The sequence below is a fragment of the Notothenia rossii genome, assembly GCF_949606895.1.
Source record: "Notothenia rossii genome assembly, chromosome: 5".
Taxonomy (NCBI): domain Eukaryota; kingdom Metazoa; phylum Chordata; class Actinopteri; order Perciformes; family Nototheniidae; genus Notothenia; species Notothenia rossii.
The window spans coordinates 79,324,938-79,343,555 of record NC_136903.1 but is presented as its reverse complement, the minus strand read 5'-3'; the positions used below and the strand labels follow the sequence as shown (position 1 = coordinate 79,343,555).

The 18,618-nt window shown below is 41.1% G+C and overlaps 1 protein-coding gene across 2 annotated transcripts; it reads right to left on the bottom strand.

Moving 5' to 3' along the window:
- Nucleotides 1–84: 84 nt before the first annotated feature.
- Nucleotides 85–8,676, bottom strand: LOC307038619 (ATP-dependent RNA helicase DDX19B-like). Of its 2 annotated transcripts, XM_079680146.1 has the most exons (13): nucleotides 8,432–8,676; nucleotides 7,955–7,994; nucleotides 7,772–7,861; nucleotides 7,506–7,641; nucleotides 7,192–7,284; nucleotides 6,883–6,985; nucleotides 6,583–6,697; nucleotides 6,257–6,434; nucleotides 5,913–6,150; nucleotides 5,457–5,619; nucleotides 3,584–3,622; nucleotides 2,302–2,493; nucleotides 85–2,064 (listed from the first exon to the last, which is right to left on the bottom strand). In XM_079680146.1, the coding sequence occupies exons 1-13, from the start codon at nucleotides 8,486–8,488 to the stop codon at nucleotides 2,003–2,005; spliced, it is 1,506 nt and encodes a 501-aa protein (XP_079536272.1). In that variant the 5' UTR covers nucleotides 8,489–8,676; the 3' UTR covers nucleotides 85–2,002. The 2 variants fall into 2 exon arrangements, with proteins under 2 accessions (XP_079536272.1, XP_079536273.1); XM_079680147.1 differs by lacking the exon at nucleotides 3,584–3,622 and having other exon boundaries at nucleotides 8,432–8,675.
- Nucleotides 8,677–18,618: the final 9,942 nt, after the last annotated feature.

The window sequence follows — 18,618 nt, the reverse complement described above, 5'->3', positions numbered from 1 at the left end:
TACGAATAAAGCAGCTTCACTTTGAGTGAAGGACCCCAGTAGGTGTAATTAACAAAATAATGACCACACTCAGACAAATAAGCGTTTAACTTCATCCGGATAACATGTTCATGTTGTTTTAATTCATATTAACAATACATAAACTGTGTCCATGAACGCAGCTCAGCTACAGAATACCACACACCTTGAACCTATCATTGTCTACACATGATCTTCAGGTTACAGACAACGTTCTTTAAGCCTCGTCAGGCAGTATTACTCCTATGTGTATGAACAGGGTTCTGGTAGGTTCTGAATATAATCAAACAAGGTATACAACAGGTGGAGAAGAGCCGTGTCAAGTCCTGTAGCCAAAACTTCTTTGAGTGTCCGTGGCTCTGGTACAGTGTTTTTTTACATTATGGATCAACAAAATGCACACACTGATCATTTTTACATCCAGATGTCCAAATAAAACTGCATACATTGGTTCTTTACCCGAAAGTCTTCAGAGCACTCTCACTTGTTTCTAATCGTCCGTAAACAGTCCATTAAAACCGGACTACCACCAGCCGTCTTCTTAATTTCGGTGAGAGCCAGATGAGGTTTGTACGAGGTTAAATCCCTGCTCTTAATGTTCCAGCGTGTTGATCAAACGCACCAGACCACCCACTGTTCCTATTATTTTGTACCTCTGATGCAAGATGAACTGATTTAGGCTCACCGTATTTGAAGAGCCGCGTCTGTCAAAATTGAACCTTGTGAGGAATGTTTTTTTTGCACTTCTTAGAAGTAACACTCAGTAAAAACTACTTTAACCTATTTCTTTTTTTATATGTACACAAGTACATGTTTATTTATCCATGCGTCAGTGTTGAAGCAACACAATGAATCTGATTGGCATAGGTCCTCAGTCAATTCAGCATTTGGTTTCACACATCCTAAAGACGCTCAATATATAATCAAAATGTCAAGTGTTAGTCAGAATATGAAGCCCAATGTCTTATAAACAAAATCATATGTATATATAATGCACTTGAGGAAGGCATTGCGTTATAATAACAGCACAGTCTGGGTGAATGTAGCTGAGTCAGGTCAAACTGGAGACCCTGATTGGAAACAATGATGAAGAGTGACACTGATGTCCACATTAGAAATAAAATGATTAATGATCGGAAGTGGTGCCAAGATATCCTGATAAAAGCCGTAATCATTTAAAAAAGGATGCAAATGACATGCGTAAGATGTGTGGGTGAATGATGGTTAAATACTAGCTTAAGACAAAATATTTGTATGTCCATGACTTGGAGTTATTAGTGTCTTATGACTCTAGGCAGCCATTTGACTACACGCCCTGATGCTAAAGCTGAGGTTAATTCAGGATTCATTTCTTTCATGTGAATACAGGTTGATATTATTTGAAAATAGCTATCACAGGTTGATAAGCTTGCATAGACCCTTGAAACCCAACCATAACCCTCATTAACAATCTCAATGATTAAACTACCGCTCGGCAGCATACCCAACTTCACACTTTGTAGTCAATTCATTTACAGCACAGTAACTGCTGTACTGATCTACGTGATACGCTTACATTCAATCATACTTTCCTACTTTTAAAATGTGGCACATAAAATTGTTATTTTTCCTTTTGGGAAATCTCTTTACAGAATAGCTTGTATCATGCCACCACTACAGCCAGAACCAAATAGTGTTTTGAACTCTCTGTTCAGTTAAACAGAGCCCACTGTGGCTGCATTATTACAATACACAGCAATAAAATCATAGACTTTATTCAAAGAAGTACAAAGAGTGAAATGGGGTATGTTCCCGAGAATTACAAAACACTCGTCAGAGAGGAGACAGAATCCACTTGTAAACATATGCTGCGTTTGTGGCTTTGCTCTTCACTCTGACAGCTAAAAGAAATAAAAGCGTAAAACGCTGTAGGAGCGTACAGTCCTTGGAGAGCCAAGAGGGGAGGGGGAGTGGGGCGTCCTTGGTGTGATAAACGCTGCTCTCTTTAGCTGGCGATTTTCTCAATTTCATCCAGATCATCCGTGTCTAGTTTCTCAATGTTCTTACCTGCAGAGGCAGAAACCAAAGAAAATATCGGGGTTCATTTTTAGAGGGTTGAAGCATGGCTGATCACTTTTAAAAACATCCGTTATGGATATTCCTCCTCCAACAAAATTAAACAATATGAAATAACCTCATCAACTTGATTGTGTGTGTGTGTGTGTGTGTGTGTGTGTGTGTGTGTGTGTGTGTGTGTGTGTGTGTGTGTGTGTGTGTGTGTGTGTGTGTGAGCTGCAGACTTACTGAAATGCTCCTGGATCCTGTTGAGGATGTTCATGCTCGACTTGCTGTCCACCATGTTGATGGCCAGTCCTCTCTTGCCAAATCGACCTGTGCGGCCAATCCTGTGCAGGTATGTCTCGTTGTCCGGGTTACCATCCCTGTCTACAGGAAGGTCGAAGTTGATCACCACAGAAACCTGCTCGACGTCGATACCTGAATGTCAGAAAAAGGATGAAGATGGGCAGAACTGTAATACACTGTAGTACATGTACCCAATGCATACGTTATATACTATAATAATTAGGGCCGGGACTTTAACGCGTTAATTAAGATTAATTAATTACACAAAAATTAACGCATTTTAATAGGAGGGATTGAGGTCAATCACTGGCACTTTTTTATTTTATTTTAAATGGTACACTTTATGTTGAACTATTTATTACGTTGTTGGTGCACCTGGCACTTTATGTTGAACTGTTTATTGTTTTGGCCAAGGTTATTGAGAGAGTTGGACTGAAATGTATTACATTTTTTAAATCAACTGTTGGCAAATCAACAAAGTCTGTTATGGCCTCTGAAGCAACAGAGAGATGTTTTCTAATAGTCAGGGTTTCCAATGTTCTGAATGTACTTGAAAGTATTGTGTTTTACTTAAAAAACAAAGTGTTATAGTTTACAGAAGGTCTACCTACCTATAGGCTACCTGAATCTCTGAAATGTACTATATTCCTAAATATGCTATTGCTACACTTTATGGCAAAAATTGCACTTTTCTGTTGGTCTTGGTTAAGTAACACCTTGAAGAAAATAAACAATGCTTTGTTGCTTAAGCTTATGTATTCAGTCATTATTCAATGGTATACTAAAATCCATGTGAAAAATTGCTTCTCACTGTTCTCAGGTCAAATATTTATATGTGATTAATTTCGATTAATTAATTACAAAGCCTCTAATTAATTAGATTAATTTTTTTAGTCGAGTCCCGGCCCTAATAATAATTAAATAGTTTTTATTCAAACTTGCCCTGATTCCTCAGGTTTGTAATCATGATTATATTTAAGTGTTTTTCCTTAAATATTGGTAACCCTTTTATGCATAGAGGTCACTACAGTGGACAGCTATTCAAAAGGTGTTTTCTTGTATATGCATGTTTTTTTTTTTTGCATAGTTGCACCATCAGCCACTACATTAGGACTCTATTGCATCATCCCATACACTGCCACTCAGTGGAAAGTCAGGGCAAGTGCCTGATAAATGTCTCTAAATCAAGATGAACGACAGAAAGCCAGATGGACCAAGTCACCTGCCGATGTCCTGCCAATCCTTTCATGGAAAGCGTACCCTGCAGGTGTAAAACATTTGGTGACATCAAGTAACAACTAAGGAATCATATAATTCATAAATTGTCAAAGTATTGATTTTATGTTTGCAGGAAAACATGACTATTCGCCTGTCCACTAAAGCGGACGTCATGCGTCACTGGCTATATTTCAACTAAACTTCATACTGTTACTGTTCTTCTTGAAAATACTTCATTTGCAATATCTTTTTGGGCCTTAAATATATATACTTGAGTTATTATAATGTAATTTTAAGTTTGCACATCTTTATTTATCATTTTTTCCAAATTTACAAGTTTTCCGTTTAGACTTTAATGCATACTGTCCACCTGAGTGGACATATAACATTTTTTTTCTAAATTTGAAAAAACTAGATTAAACAAAATTAAAGTTAAAATCTTGTTTGTAATGCCCGAGAGCAATAAAAACACTTGGTAAAAAAATCCTGAGTCAGGCTTTCATAATTCATGCATGAAAGGGTTAATACATTCTAACTCCAATCACAATGTAAACAAGTATTTTATTCAATAATGTAAACAGTTGTATTTGAGCTCTGCACTCCATCTCATTAATGCAGTGTTTCTCAAACTTTTTCTGTCATTCCCCACTTTGAACAGGTGGGCCTTTTCAAGCCCCACCTGTTCCTCATCGCTTCAATAAAATGGTAGGCCAAGCTTAAAATTGTCAAATGTATCGTTCTACAACAGGGGTCTCCAACCTTTTTCAGGATGAGAGCTACTTTCACAAAATAAAAACAAGTCATGAGCTACTTTTACTCCTCTTTTTTTGCACTCTATATATTTAGCACATTTGAACATTATATGCTTACCTTTAACCTTTGTGTGCTGTTTGGGTCTGTGGGACCCGTTTTCAATGTTTACTAAAAGAACATGTATGCAATTTAATTATTTTAACCTGCATTATTTGGGGGTGGACCTCACCTCCTCTAGTGGGTCCTCACCTCCTCTAGGGGGGTCCGGGGGCATGCACCCCCGGGAAGAGTTTTTTTTAAAATGTTGAAGTGAAATGCCTCAATCTGGTGCACTTTGAGCACAACATGAATTTATGGATACAGCTCAGATGAAAGGGAGCTGTATACTTTTCAATAATCCAAACATCTTTAGAATATGATCACAACCAATAACAAATCATTTAAACTAGTTTATTCTTATCTTATGTTACCTAGTTGGCATTCTTTCTTTTTATTTATGCATATTTTACTAAACACTCCACTTTTAAACTTTTTTTACTGTCCTTTAGTACACATTGGAAGGACTTCTTACACCTAGGCTATATTAAATAGATAAAGGTGTGCTCTCTCTCGCTCTCGCTCACAGAGGCTGTGTGCTCCTCCGTGGCGATGACGGCTTGCGTTAAAAATAATAAACATATTTGTAAAGTGGGGGGACACAAACGGGATTTAGAAAAGTGTCACGGTTAAACTCCTTATGAAGTGGTGAGGTGCCGCTCCACATTGCTTTTCTTCCCGACTGCAAAAAACTCCCGTTCATCGCATCCATTTGCGACCCACCCATCAGAGCTCTGCGCCCCACCAGTGGGGCGCGCCCCACACTTGAGAAACGCTGCATTAATGTAACAATAAGAAACAATTGGTAGTTTCACCATTCCCTCTAATATTTTGCGGGCTGGAAAAGAGTCATACATGCTTCTCTGTAAATTCACACATTCACTCTGCTAACCATCCCACCTAAGACATACAGTATATCTCAATTGCAAATAAGTCAATACATATGGAAAAATGGCCTTTTCAATGTAAAAAAACTGCTCTGGAGAACGCCACTTGACAATAGACTCTGCCTGTTTTAATGGCTTTACCTCGGGCACAGACGTTTGTGGTGACCAGAACTTTCTCCTTTCCATTTCTGAAGCGATCGATGACAGCGGCCCTCTGCTCCACCTGCATCTCTCCGCTGAGCAGCGCCACCTGGTGGCCTTCTCTGGACAGCTCGCCTGCCAGCCAGCCCGCAGTCTTCCTTGTCTAGATCAGGCAGAAAACCGTGTGTAAATAACTTGGCCAATAATCCGACAATGGTAATGTAACAAAGGTCCAGATGTGAAAACTTGGCAACACAAGCCCACAAAGGTACTGTGTTGAAAGAGTTGGTAAAGTAAGCAAACTAAACTGAAAGTGTTGCCAAGCTGTAATCTCACATATAGAAGACACAGATAAGAAAGCTTTGCAAAAATAAATCTGTATTTCTTTAACCCTATACAATTAGGGGTTCAGCTGAGAATGTATTGCGACCATGAAAGTAAATTGCATGAACTCACATGGCAGAAGACCATGGCCTGGGCAATGGTGATGGCTCCGTAGATATTACACAGGGCTTGGAACTTCTCCTCTCTGCTGTTGCACAGCACATAGTACTGTTTGATGGTATCCAGCGTCTCCTCCTCTCTCTTCAACTTGATGATGTTGGGTTCAGGCACAATGCGCTGGGCGAAGTTCCACACAGTCTCTTCAAACGTGGCGGAGAACAGTAACATCTGGCAGTTTTCAGGCAGCATCCTGAGTGGCAGGTAAGAGAGAATCCAATTTACAAGCTAAAAAAAGTAGTGTATGCCAAGATCTTCCAAGATCTTTTTTCCTCTCAATGAACCCGTTTCTTTCTGACCTCTGGATGCGGATGCTCTGGTCCTGGTGACCCTGTGTGGCGATCATGACGTCGGCCTCATCAAGCACAAACACCTTGATCTTCTTGGGGTCTATGAACTTGAATTTACTGCACCAGTCCAGCATGGTACCAGGCGTGCCAATTACGATCTGTTCATGCAGCTTTGTGCCCCGTGGCACTGGAACAATCACAAGAAAAAAGTACTTTAAAAAAAAGATCTCAGCAATATTTAAAACACAAGAAAAAAAAGCATGTAAAAAAAATATATTTTTAAATGTAGATCATCCATTGTAGATGTAGCAAAGTAAACAACAGAGAAGTCTTACATTTGTTTCCTCTGATGGCGTAGACGAGTTTGACCTCCTCATATTGTTTTCCCATCTGCTCGATTACCTGGCCAGTCTGAAGTGCCAGTTCATAGGTAGGTGACACACACAGGCACTGAAGGACAAAAAAAACGAGTGGGAAGGATTAAGGGCGAGGCCTTTCAAGGATACAAAAAAATGTGGGAGTGACAGGTAGGGACACTACCACATACTGTGATAAGCATGTCATAAAAACCAGTTTCAAAAGTAAAGATTGCGATCAGAGATCTCCTATAATAGCTAAATAAAGGGGATACCAACCTGGGGATATTTGTTGTTGGGTTCTACATGACTGAGCATTGCCAGGACAAAAGCAGCTGTTTTCCCTGTTCCCGACTGTGACTGGGCAATCAGATTCTGTGGACTGGAAGACACAAAGACTTAGAACAAAGGCAAATGTGGCAAAAATAGTTAGTGGTTTTATTTATAAGTATCTGTTGCAAGTTCATCTTATCATTTAAAGTTCATTGAAAGAGTTGCGATGAACTAGGTTGAGTTATTTCAGTGAGCCTGTAAGATATATAGCCTTATTAGATGATTCCGCTATTGTTTAGAGCAACGTGTACTCACGGTTCGGCCAGCATCATCGGTAAGGCCGTCTCCTGGATTTTGGATGGCCGGTTGAAACCCATGCCGTACACACCGTTAAGCAGCTGTGGTTTGCTGCACAAGGAGGAAATACACATATTGAGCCAAGTCTGAAGGAAAACCGGTTTGTAAGCATCCCATTAAAAAACATTCCAGGGTAGTAGCCCAAAAGATCTACCAGTTAAAGGACAACAATAAGGAAAACGCCTGCAATATATATGGGTTATGGGGATTATTGTAATATCTGTTTCTCTAAAAAATTGAGAGGTGAATGGACAAACACAAGATTTACTCACAGTCGCAACTCCTCAAAAGACTTGACAGAGTAGAGCGGAGAGTTGGGATCCTTCTGAAGAACTTCCACTTGATTTGTGTTACTGACTAGATTACTTCTAATTAACTTGTTCAATAAAGACTGCGCCGCCTTGTCGTCTGGAAAACAAGATATATTGAAATTACTCAAACAACTTAAGAGACAAAAAGGCTAGAAGACAATCGTGAATGTCAGACAGCATCTACAGAGGACACATATGTTGTGGTATAAATATAACAGACCACCCACCTTTGTCGTCTTCATCTGCAGGCTTCTTTTCTTCCTGCACTTCCGACTTTGCGGCTGCACTGCTGGAGTCTGTTGCTATTGCTGCCGTGCCTGCAATAGTAAATACAAATAAAGAGGGTTATTTTTACAACCAAAACCAGTGCTTGGATGATTTAACCCACTAAATGTTGCACACACACTTACCGTTTGCCTCTGGTTTCTCTTTTAATGTGAGGCCACCGATCTGTAAAGATAAACATATAGTCGTTTGTCTAACAAAATGCTCTCTGGCATTTTATGAGTTAATACAGCATTATAGAAAAGAGGCACAAACTACTGCTCAATCACGATTACTCCATTACTAGAGCTGTTTTAAAGCCTCTTGCATCATTTCCTTAATAGGCAGCTAAATGCTAAAGCTAGTAACTAATTGAGCACGCAGCATCTCTGCTCGAGCTAGTTACTTCCACGACAAAAAGACACCACAGGGTAGGTAAGTTTATATGACCTGTCGGTCAAAAAAGGCACTTTATTCAATGTCAGCACTGTCGTTTAATAGTTCATACTTTAAGAAATCAGGATGAGCAGTTAAGTTTCGTTTCAACAGCAATGGAACAGGCCAAAGCATCCTTTAAACATGCTAACAACACGTTAGCTCGTGTTGCGTAAGTTAAGATTTACCGAGTCCGCCGCAGCTTCTTGCTCGTCCACCGCCTGTGCCCAAGAGTCCGTAGCCATTGTGGAGTAGTTTCTTCTTTGTCACTTTCTTGTCACTCGGGATAACTCAACTAAGGAAACAAGCTCACAGTGAGGAGAGTCAGTAATGTGAAAGTTACTATTTTCCACAATGGCGTGCCGAAACCGTTTCTGGGCACCTGTGCAACCGCTCACATGTCCGGGTGGAAGGCCAGTGCCCCACGATGATAGTTCCTATGTTTTTTTTAAAGTTCCCACTTGGCTTACAAAAACCAGCAAGCATGAAGGACTCCTCAATTCCAAATTAACACAACTAATTTGCCTTGAATACATTGTATTTTTATTTGGATTGGAGTCCGAATCCCATTTAACAGTTATCTTCAGAGCCTGTAGGTGGCATCAAAACGTTCTGTAAGGTATAGACTCACCCTATCTAACACGAACACACGCACGCACACACAAGCACGCACACACACACACACACACACACACTCACGCGCACACACGCGCACACGCACACACACACGCGCACACACGCGCACACACACACACACACACACACACACTGTGACTGACAACAAACATGATGCAGGTATTTTTGTTATTAATCCAAAGGGGCAGTCCACCTGCCCTAACAAAGAAGACAGAATAGACTTTATATAGGAAACCCAGACACCTAGATTCATGTTGAATTTATTTTAAACATGTTTTCACTGTTTCAAACATTGAGCTGTTATTCGAAAAAATAATGCCTCATAACTGTTTTGGTTATTCAACTTTTTTTTGGAGAGACACCTTGAAAGAGGACTGATTGTCATTATCCTAGCCTGGTTTCATCATCTCCCCCTTTGATAACCATGCATTACCTTAAGGTTCTAAAAGCCTTCACTGAGATTGCTGCAAACGTTGGGGGGTCAAATTATTTGTTAGTTTTCATAAAATAATTGTTATTTTGGTTGTAAATGCTCATTTTGTGTGAACACATAATTGACAGCTGTATTGAAATAATGAGGAGAGAAATCTGAAGTATTAAGCCCAAAATTAAGAAACATGATTGAACCCCTGTGATGCAACCATGTATCATCATCATTAAACAGTAACAAGTATACTGAGTGAGAGAAGCTGGATCCCATGTGTAGAGAAAGCTCCTTTTGAAAGAGTAAATCATTACAGTTTCTTAACTTAATGTATATTTTCCACTCAATAAAACAACAGTAATCATTAAACCACGTATTAAAGCCACCAAACTTAGTTTTCTTAAAAGCGTATTGAAGAACAAAAGAGTCACTCAATAAATCTGATCGATGTTGGTAGTTAAGTATTGGACACTTGAGATCAGTGATCCCTGGAGGATTTTGCTTGCTACTAATCTATAAGAGCCACAGTGTGTATGTGTATGTGTGTGTGTGTGTGTGTGTGTGTGTGTGTGTGTGTGTGTGTGTGTGTGTGTGTGTGTGTGTGTGTGTGTGTGTGTGTGTGTGTGTGTGTGTGTGTGTGTGTGTGTGTGTTCAGTTTTTTTTTCTTGCAGTTAAAGTTATATGAGAAGGTTGATGCAACAAATATGAAGCTAATGCCAGAAACTGCACAACTTGCCCACTGTTGAAATTGGGGAATACAGCTTTCACTCATTTGTGGCACTAATTGTTGCTTTAAGAAACTATTCCCACAACCATTTGTTTTAAAGAAGAAAAACTTTTTGTAAGTGCGCACTTCACAATTAGAGGGTTATTACTATGTTACCAGGGTCGTCATTTTAAGCGATTGGTAAGGTCTACCTTTGTTTAAATTGCAAAACAAGTACAAGGATTGGACGTTTTAAATGCATTTTGAAGGTTTTAAGGATAATATAATAGGCTATAAGCTGTAGGCGATTTCAATGTATTGGACCAAGGCAACACGCATTACACATTTAACCAAGAACATAGCTGAGAAAAGATCTTTGAAATGTCTTCCTAATGAGTCATTAAGAGGATATTGAGATGGGGAACAAAAGAAAGATTCACTGCCCGGAACTGAGAGTTTGGTGATGTAGATGAAGCCAGGCTATTACCCAGAGTTGGCCCCTCTAAGGACCACGCAGGAGCACCCGGGGTCACCTCTGGAGCCAGATCGCTGCGGCTGGCCGCTGCTTAAATGCATGCAGAATTGATTTCACACGTTTCCCCTGTTCCACTGCTAGATGATGACAGTGGCTTTGGATTGTGCTGAAGGAGATTACATTGATCTCTGTTCCGCTGTCATCCAACGGTCAACGCTGCTCTGTGCGTGCGTCATTCAAAGTCTATCTACATGTATGAGTGCGCATAGGTTAGTTGACGTGTTTCAACATGTGAGAGAGTCTCTTAGATCGACAGTTTGGAGACAATTTTGTCAAAGGCTTGAAAGAGTGGAGTTTATTGTTGCCTCCAATCAGCTGCCTTGCCGGAGGTATCCATGGCAACTGAAAGAGTAAAAGTAAGGCTTGAGGTCTCCAGAGAATTTGGAAGAGACGGAGAGAAGGACTTTGTATTGCCACATAAGGACTAATTTCAACCGCTGAATATGACAGAAAGGGTATCAAAGTGGGCGCAGTAGAAAATGGTGATCTGTGTGAAAACTCTGAAGAAAGGTCAACGCTCGGCACATAAATACATCATGTAAGATCTCTCAAACACTACTCCATGCTCAGAAGTGTACAGTATGTCACACTCACAGTCTCTGTAGGCAATACACTCTTGTGCTCTCCAAAAATGTATACAGTAACACTTCAGTAGGAGGGTGCGAACACAAGAGCTAAAACTTGATGATCTGCCTCTACCGCAAAATACAAACATCGTAGATATGTAATGTAGAAAGACTAAAAGGTAGAGAAGGTAACAAAACATTTGGTGCTTTTTTTAAGTATTAACAATTGCCTTTAAGTCAACCTTTTGAATTCTTACCCGCGAAGGATAATTGTTCAGGTATTTTAACTCTTCATCTGGAAGTTAGAAGTTATGTTGGTAAGGAGATATTTTTGTGGGGGAAGAGCTTAATTCGTTCGGAAAGACGTTTTTCCTCATATTTGCAAAATTTCAGGAAAATGTATGGGCACTCTTTTTTCCCTTTTTTAATTGTATTTTGGAAGTATGTGGTATACAGCAAAGATTTATGAAGTGTTTGTTCTTAAGTGGTATAATGTGTCATACACTCCTATGTGGGATGGTCCGGCACAATATTTTGTAAAACAAACACAGACAGTCTTTTACACAGAGTTACCAAGCACACAGGCGGTAGACAAAGGGCTGGAGTGAAGGAATAACAACTGGAGGTAGAACTGAGCAAAAAGAAGCAGTTATAACTCAGCAACAGACGTTATGGAAGAAAATGAGCGCTAGCTGTTTCTAAAACATATTGTGGCCGAGGAGCAGCCATGAAGACAGGTGAGGCTGGACTCTACAGTGACAGCTGGTGGGCAGGTGCAAAATGAAAAGTCAAGATAACATGAACAATTATCTGGTCAGGCTTCAACAAATACATTTGATTTTTAATCACAGTGGATCAGACCAATCAGCATGCTGTGAGGAGCTAGGGACAGAGGTTAGCACCTTAATGGCAGAGTTCCACAACAATGTATATAAGCCTTATAAAGTTGTTATGGCTAATCTGTTAGCGATCTTTTGCCTTATTAACTATCCACACATATCCATCCTAGTCTTTATTTAAACAGTCTTTAAACCAGACTGAAGTTGGCTCATGTCTGGACCATAGACTGGATGTGGTTATTCTCAAGTCCAATATTCACTTCCTTTGAGCTCTGCTTTCCCAAACTCTTGAACAATATATCTGGTTCTTCAGACACTAAAGGTATACTATGCCTAAAGATACTTTCTAACTTTGTGGGTCTGCTGTTGGTGCAGTGGAGTATTTAAGCGTGTTTGCTCAAACAGCAGCCAGTTGTAGCTGGAAACGATGTTGATGACGGTGGTGAGAGTGAACAGGTAAGTTGTATGCCATAGAACCCTAACAAGGAACGGATAGACCCTAAAGCGCTCTATGGAGTGGAGGGGTGCAGCAGAGTAAGATGTGTGTGGGTTGGTCACTATGATTAAAACCTTACATACAGTCATTTCACCTCATAGACATATCGACGAGTGCATCTTTAATATGTACGGTAAAGGTATTAATCCGATGCACAGCAGTCGAGGGAAGACTGGAGGATCAAGGGGTATTTGCCATGACATGAAACATATATTGTTTTAAATAATGTGTTGCATTACTTATGGTATTGATGGTTAGGGTAATCCTCTCCTCCCATTGGTGGGATTGAAAAACATGGTCACAGTGAATAGACACAACATTACACTCATATGTGAATGTTGAGATAGTAGCAACATTTTGTAGATGAATCCATTTCCAATCCATTATTCTTTGTCATATAAGATAGTAAGTTGAATATCTTTAGGTTTTGTTGGTTAAATCAAAAAGGACGACATGATTTTTAAGGGGCTAAGGGGCCTAGACTAAACCATGGAAACCCACCTCTATTTCTCATAACAATTTACCTCTGAATAATGATACTAAAGGGTCAAATAGTCACACAAACTTTGCTACTTGTAGTTAATGTATGCATCCCACGCAATATGGCTTCCAAATATGGTTTCATTATAAATACTTCCTGTGATGCTGCAGTGACAGCAAAACTGTGTGTAAAACTATGCAGCAGAGTCGGTCTCCTCCATCTTGTTTTCTCTTTCTTTAACATCGGGGCATTTCAGTCCCCGGTTGTCTATTGTCAGCTAATTAATTAGAATCAAAGGGAGACAAATCCTGTAAACACCGACAGGCTGAATGCACGGGTCCATAGGTGAGAGACAAGCTGAGGGGGAGAGAGGGAGATTTAGGGTGGATTTTCCCCAGACCTCCTCTCCTCACTTTCTTCAGGTAGAAGTCATTAGGATTCATACCCCTGATCCTTCACTCTGTGCAGGGTCCTTATTGCTTGCTCCATGCATCTCTAGCAGGAAAGATAAATAAAACCTGCACACCCACCCACGCCACAATTAAAATGGTGATGCAGCTCTTGTCTTCTGTCAACAAGAGTGAGCATACAGAGAAAGAGCGAGAAAAGTGAGATAGCAGGAGGGATGGTACGAGGGAGAGTGAGAGAGTAAGGGCCTGACAGCTGGTTGGTATTCCTGAGGCTTAGCCAGAGAGGCTGATGGTGCAGAGTGGACATCACCAAGGAATTTCAATGTGGATGCAACGTCTTGCTGTTGTCAGAGTCAGAGCTCCAGCCTTTGTGTTACACACCTGACTGTTTTACAAACAAGCATGCGTTTGATAGAGAAACATATTTGTGTGCATATATTCAGATTTTAGCATTTTGATTACATGAACATGGTCCAACAGAAAATATTGTTCCTGATGCCTCTTAATGAGAATAACCAACATTACTTTTATTTCATTAAACACCACATGAACAGTTTTTTTCTGTTTATTATAGGTTATAAAAATCAGTTGTATACAATGTACTTTTGTAGTCTTCCTTTTTAAGGGAGAAGGACTTATATATAGGGGAATCCCCCTCAGGATTTAGTTTTAACCATTTAAAAATATGTAGTCTTGTGAAAATGAAGAACAACATTTTATTGTAATCGAATGCTGCAGCCATAAATATAATGGATTCTCCAAAGATGTGCTTGCAAAATACGATGCACAATGCAGGACACTGCCAGACAGCATGGAAATTATGAATTAATTACCTTTAAGCTTCTTTAGCTTAGGGTAGGTAACAGTTGAGAAAACAGAAAGAATAAACTATATTTTAAAACTTGAAAAAGTCCCTCCCACTCTTTTCAGGCCTACTGCCCAAAACTCAGAGGACTTTGCACCACCAAGTTCTGTTATAGCAGACCAGTGAGAGTGAAACCAAAGCCCTGTTTATAAGGTTGTATTTATTACAAAGGTTGTTGTGAGTTGTGAGAACGGTAAGCAGGGAGAAGCAGTGTGTTGGCACAGGCTGAGCCAACAGGATTAAACACAGTTTCAGTCCCAAGGTCGGCCAGGCAACCACGAGCATCTGGAACCAGCCTCCCTTTCTTTCTCCGGGGGAGACCCAGCTCTCACTGAACCCGACCAACGCTCTCAACAAACAGCTGGATAATTACATAACAGGAGGTGTGGGCCATATAGCCCTGAGCCCTTTGAAAAAATAAAGAAAGACATTTAGCAGACTTTCATACACTCATGCAGTTTGGAGTTCAACAGTCATTGACGTTCACGCGACCGTGTTCATTCTTCTACTGAGGCCAAAGAGCTTCAAGGCTGTCAAGCACCGGCTCAACAATTTTCAATTCCTTAATAATTTATTGATGGCGGGCAGTCAAATTGCATATCAATAATGTAGAAGGGCTCAGTACAATGTTGATACAAAACACCCTCTCAGTCGGGCTCATTCATGCTCACAGACCTGCAGACGTATGTACTATGTTTAGTCCCATGGCCCAGCGCTGGCACACTGCATGACTCCAATCGGCATCAGTGAGCTGTGTAATGTTAGTTGATGATGGAGCAACTATGCTTCTCATGATTCAGTCTTTGAAGGTTTGCAGGGTAAATCAAGACAAATAGACTAATAAATTGATGTAAATAATGATATAAATACGATCTATTCTTAAAATATTTCTCAGATGATATTGCATTTTATTTTTCCTATCCTAAAGACAATATTTTTGTGCAAACTCGTACAAAGACGTTGGCAACAATTTGGCGACAAATACACCACCGCCGCCGCTCTCGGTCAATTGGACAGCTATACTGTGTGGTTGGTCTCAGGCCAATCACGCATGTAGGACAAATTAAGTGACCAATGGCGGATTTCCATCTAGGTCAGCATCTTTTATTCAGCAGGCACGCGTACACAGTTACATGCCATCCCACCCCGGGGCCCCTACAGAGACCCACTCTGCCACCGAGAGATGGCCCACCATTTTGTTCTGTTTTGAAAATGATCTCCATGCATGAGATTAGCTGGGGGGCCCACACGCTTTTTCCCTTTGTTGTGCATCCCAGTTAGGCTATGTGACTGTGTGCAGGGCCTGCATGTGTGGTGCCATGCAGGCTCGCATTTGTGAGTGTGCATACATGTACGCTTGTGTGTGTGTTTAACGAGGGGGTTCTGATCGTTGCAGGGGCGAATACGACCTCGGTGAAGACATCCGATGCCCATTCTGCGTATAAAAGTGTAGTGCAGTGCTGCTGAGCTTCAGGAGAACGCTCATAGCATCTCAATCTGTCTGCAGCGTTTACAGCAATGCACAATTTGCAAGACAAACTCTGGACATTTGTATATATAGGAGATGCCTGTGTGTCTGGGATTAAGGCAGGGTCATGGGTAAGACATGAAACTCATTAGGATCACGAGAGACTTTTCCTTGAACTGTTCATGACCCCCGCACTGGTGCAATGCGCCGCGATGCATGGAATATCATTCCTTAACATTTAATATTTTTGCAGATAATTCATTCATGGGAGGAATCCACTGCACCAGTCAGTGTTTGTGATAGAAATCAACAACCAGGTGGCCTTAAATAACACCACGCTGAATCTACACTAAGTGCGCACTAGTATGTAAAGTTGGTTATGAGGCTTTACGATGCCACTGCACCAAAATGTAAAAAGCTGTCTCTCTCAGCCGTTGGTTTCCCTCCACAGACTTAAAGCAGCAACAAAGCAACTAGGCAGAGAGAGAGAGAAAGAGAGAGGTAGGGAGAGAGAGAGATAGAGAGAGACAGAGGGAGAGAGGGAGGGGGAAAGAGAGAGAGACTGGGGATGTGGTTGCCATAGTAACCATCTGGTGGGTCTGAACTGTTTCTCCCTGGCATTCATTTCATCATATCGTGCCTCTGTTTCTCTCCCTCTCTCTTCCTCTACTCTCACTTTTGTTTATCCCTCTCTTTTCCTCCTTCTCTCCTGGCTCTCCATCTCTCTTATCTCCTCATCTCCCTCTCGTGCCGCTCTCCCACTCTCTTCCGATCTGCCTCCTTCAGCTCTCTTCACTTTCCTTGGAAAACAGAGACAGAGGTATAGAGAGAAAGAGGGAGAGTTTCATGTTTTGTACCACCCTGTGCAATGTGCTTCGTGACATGGTCATGCCAATAAAGGTTCCTTTGAGTTGAAACGTTAATGTCTGTTTATCTGTTTTTATAACTCTGTCCTGAGAGTCCCATCTGGACTCTTAACCTTTTTTCTTCAGACAAGCAGAATACATGACGACAATCTGCACTGTGCCAGAATCTGAGTGCCGTTCAGGTTTTAGGAGATAAAAAAGCTGGACTGATATGTGAGAGGGAACTTGCTTGAAAGATTGACGTCATCTGCAATCATAACTTTGCTGCAACAAAAATGGGTTTTACCATCATATCATAAGCAGGGTTGTTTTGTTTTTTCTCTGGTCAAACTCTATGATTCAGCTCTGCCAAAACAAACTTGATGGAAAAAAACCCACTCGGGAGCAGGGTGAATATTCTGGTGTTGTGTCTACGGGGATATTCATTTATTTTTTCAACCAGGACTGCATTTCCCCTTTACCTCTTATCAGCTGTCGCCCTTGTGAATTCCCAGCAGAGTCTGAATCAGCGAGAGAATACCTGATCCCAATGCCAATTGAGCTGGCCCACCACACACACACACACACACACACACACACACACACACACACACACACACACACACACACACACACACACACACACACACACACACACACACACACACACACACACACACACACACACACACACACATACGGGAGTGTGCACACAGATATGTGCGTACAGCTATGCACGTACGCCAAACATCTGAATAAATAAACCAACATCTGCACATGTAAGCATACAAAAAGATATGCACATGTGCAGTGGAATGAAATGCAAATGTTTCCATTTGCATGCTGTACACATGCCATTACTGCCTGCATCATATAAATCCCATTGATTCGCACCAAGAAGGAGAGGAGGTGGTTTTCCCAGTAAGTGGTTTTGCATGTGAGGTCACTGCGGGTATTTCCCTGCGGCGACACAAAGGTCAAATCCAGGAATCAGGAGGAGAGGGTTTTCTCAATGACAACTGAGAGTGGGTACAGTGTGTGTGTGTGTGTGTGTGTGTGTGTGTGTGTGTGTGTGTGTGTGTGTGTGTGTGTGTGTGTGTGTGTGTGTGTGTGTGTGTGTCTGTCTGTCTGTCTGTCTGTCTGTCTGTCTGTCTGTCTGTCTGTCTGTCTGTCTGTCTGTCTGTCTGTCTGTCTGTCTGTCTGTCTGTCTGTCTGTCTGTCTGTCTGTCTGTCTGTCTGTCTGTCTGTGTGTGTGTGTGTGTGTGTGTGTGTGTGTGTGTGTGTGTGTGTGTGTGTGTGTGTGTGTGTGTGTGTGTGTGTGTGTGTGTGTGTGTGTGTGTGTGTGTGTGTGTGTGTGTGTGTGTGCAGCTAACAGGCAGTTTGCAGGGTGTGGTTTTCCTCTCTTTTGTCTGTGCTCTCACCAGCCTCCTTCATGTTTTTCTTCTTCTTTTTTCTTTTTCCTCTTCCTTGCTTTTCTTCCTGGCTCTTATTTGTATTCTTCTTCCCGTGCTCTTCTACTACACCTGTCAGAGCTTATGTAACATCACAGCCACCCAAATCTTGACCTGTCTCTGCTCTGTTTTACAGCACCAGTAATTACCCTCTCATCAGTTCTCACTACAAAACCCATTTTCCACGATCCACCCTAGTGAGTCTGGTGACTCACTAATGTAATACTTAGCTTCCCATTACATATATGATCATAATGGAGGGTCTCTTGACTCTTCAGTGTCAATTGGAGTCTTTTCAAGCAGTGATTGTCACCCAGCCCAAGTCTGAGCTTGTACAACATCTGGTTCATCTGTGTGATGATGACTACAGCTTTCGAACTAAGCATCACATTGTTTGTGTGTCAACCGTCATATACTGTAAGATGTATTTATGTTTACATATAAATACGTGGCACATATGTCAGCAGGATATGTGCTATATAATCTAAATTCACAGAGAAATATGTTGCTGTCAATAGCGAGGGAGATGTGACAGTGAGGAGGTGGATCTTTGTGAGGTTGACTCAGCACTCACACCTCAAAACATATTTCTGAGGAACAAATGAGAAATGTAAATGGATCATAAGGTAGATTGCACCAGATTGTCAGTCAGG